Source organism: Condylura cristata, unplaced genomic scaffold (assembly GCF_000260355.1).
Source record: "Condylura cristata isolate star-nosed mole 26May11 unplaced genomic scaffold, ConCri1.0 scaffold00025, whole genome shotgun sequence".
Lineage (NCBI taxonomy): Eukaryota > Metazoa > Chordata > Mammalia > Eulipotyphla > Talpidae > Condylura > Condylura cristata.
Window position 1 is genome coordinate 31,479,358 of NW_004567126.1, and position 2,038 is coordinate 31,481,395.

General features: G+C 70.2%; 1 protein-coding gene across 1 annotated transcript in view; it reads left to right on the plus strand.

Moving 5' to 3' along the window:
* FBN3 (fibrillin 3) overlaps nucleotides 1-2,038 on the plus strand; it is a 44,197-nt gene that overhangs the window by 19,673 nt on the left and 22,486 nt on the right. Inside the window, 6 exon segments of the mRNA XM_012729450.1 lie at nucleotides 150-187; nucleotides 189-226; nucleotides 929-952; nucleotides 955-1,053; nucleotides 1,272-1,394; nucleotides 1,692-1,869. Coding sequence (XP_012584904.1) covers nucleotides 150-187; nucleotides 189-226; nucleotides 929-952; nucleotides 955-1,053; nucleotides 1,272-1,394; nucleotides 1,692-1,869 — 500 coding nt within the window.

The window sequence follows — 2,038 nt, forward strand, 5'->3', positions numbered from 1 at the left end:
GCCGGCCGCCGCCCTGGGAGGAGGGGGTGTCCGGGCCCAGCCTGACCCCGCCCAGCCAGGCTGGACAGAGCGTGGCAGCGCCGGGCTAAGCGCGGCCCCTCTGCTGCCCAGACGTGGATGAGTGCGAGGACAGCCTGTGAGGGGGGCAGTGCACCAACCTGCTGGCCAGTCACCGCTGCCGGTGCTTGGGGTTTCGTGGCCGCCCCAGACATGAGGGCGTGTGTTGGTGAGGAGCCGGGGGGCCGGGGCGGGGGGCAGCCTCGCTGTGGCTTGGCTCGTGGCTCCCAGTGCTGCCGGCCCAGGCTTCCAAGCGGTGGGCTCATTCAGGGAAGGCCAGTGCCCAGCCTGGCTGGTGGACACTCTGTGAGCCCAGGGCTCACCGGCCCCCGGGCCTACTCAGGGGTCCACTCTAGACCCTGCCGCCGAGGGGTCCCCCGCAGAGAAGGGTGAGCCGAGCCTGCTGGAGGGCCATGGCCACCGCCTCTCCTGGCGGCTGGTGGTCTGAGCTGGGGCAGGCGTGTGCCGTGCACCCATCAAGGCAGAGCAGGGCCGGAGCCAGGAAGTGAGAGTCACCCCAGGAAGGCGTGTCCTGCCCAGTGAGGTGTAGAGCTCAGACCTCAGGAGCATTGGACGCCCTTAAAGGCCTTGGGGAGCTAAGAAATTTCGGGGATACAGCTGACTCCATGTTCCACACCGTGTAAGGACCCTGAGAGGTCCTGCCGGGGGCTGACCTGGGGGTGCCCTGCGAGCGTGTATTGGCCCACAGGACAGAGGGTCCCAGCAGCGCCTGGGTGTGACTGAGCCAACTTGGGGTTAACACCGGCACCCCCGGACCGAGAACCTCCACCTGGGACCCCACCCAGGGTCTGAGTGGCGTGGCCGCCAGCCCCCCAGTGCCCGTCACGCCCTCGCTGTTCTTGTCCCACAGACGTGAATGAGTGTGACCTGACCCCCCCATCTGCGGCCACGGAGCCTGCGAGAACACGAAGGGCTCCTTTGTCTGCCACTGTCCACGGGGCTACACGGCCAGGGAGGCGGCCGCGGGCTGCTCGGGTGAGGGCCGGCGGTCAGCTCCCCAGCACCTGCTGCTTGGACTATGAGCTGGACCTGCACGGGGCTGAGGGGGTAGCTGGGGGGTACTGTCCCCTCTGGCTTCCTGGGGGGGCTGTGGCTCTCCCTGCAGCCTGGCCCTGGCATTGGGGCTGCGGCTCCCCCGCAGCCGGCGGAGGCAGGGGCAGGGAAGACCCCGCTGAAGGCGCCTCCATCCGCAGACGCCGACGAGTGCGCGGACCCCGTGACCTGCATCGGCGGCCTGTGCGTCAACACTCCGGGCAGCTACCTCTGCAGCTGCCCCCCGGAGTTCAAGCTGTACCCCAGTGGGGTGGGCTGCGTGGGTGAGTCCGCATTCAGCTCCAGGTGGGGCTCAGGGGGGCAGGGGCGCTGGCGGGCTGGGCTGGCACTGCCCGGCTTGTCCACCTCCGGCCCCAGGCAGAGTGGTGGCCCCGCCACCTGTTAGGGTACAGCGCCTGCTGTGGGTGTATGCATGCACAGTTACACGTGCACACGGCCACACGGCGTCACACAGGCACACGGGCACCCGCCCCGGCAGGCCGCCCGCACCCAGGCACCGGCGCGCGGGCATGCCCCAGTTCGCCTCGTCACTTGCTCACTGGCCCTTTCCGCCGGTTCAGACACCCCGGTCGGGAGCTGCTTCCTGGACACGCATGGCCGGGGGGACGGTGGTGTCTCCTGCGGTGCTGAGATCGGGGCTGGCGTCACCCGAGCCTCCTGCTGTTGCTCCCTGGGCCGCGCCTGGGGCAGCCCCTGTGAGCTGTGCCCGCTGGCCAACACCAGTGAGTCCGGGGCGGGGTGACTCTGGGGCCCAGGCTCCCAGGTGGGGGCGCTCGGGGCCTCTGCCGCGGCGGAGACACTAGGGACCCAATGCGAGGGCCGCCGGCTCACGGTACCCTCGCGGAGCGTGGCCAGCCCCGCCCTCACGCCCTCTCGCACGCCCGTGTTTACTCACTCAGTCACGAGC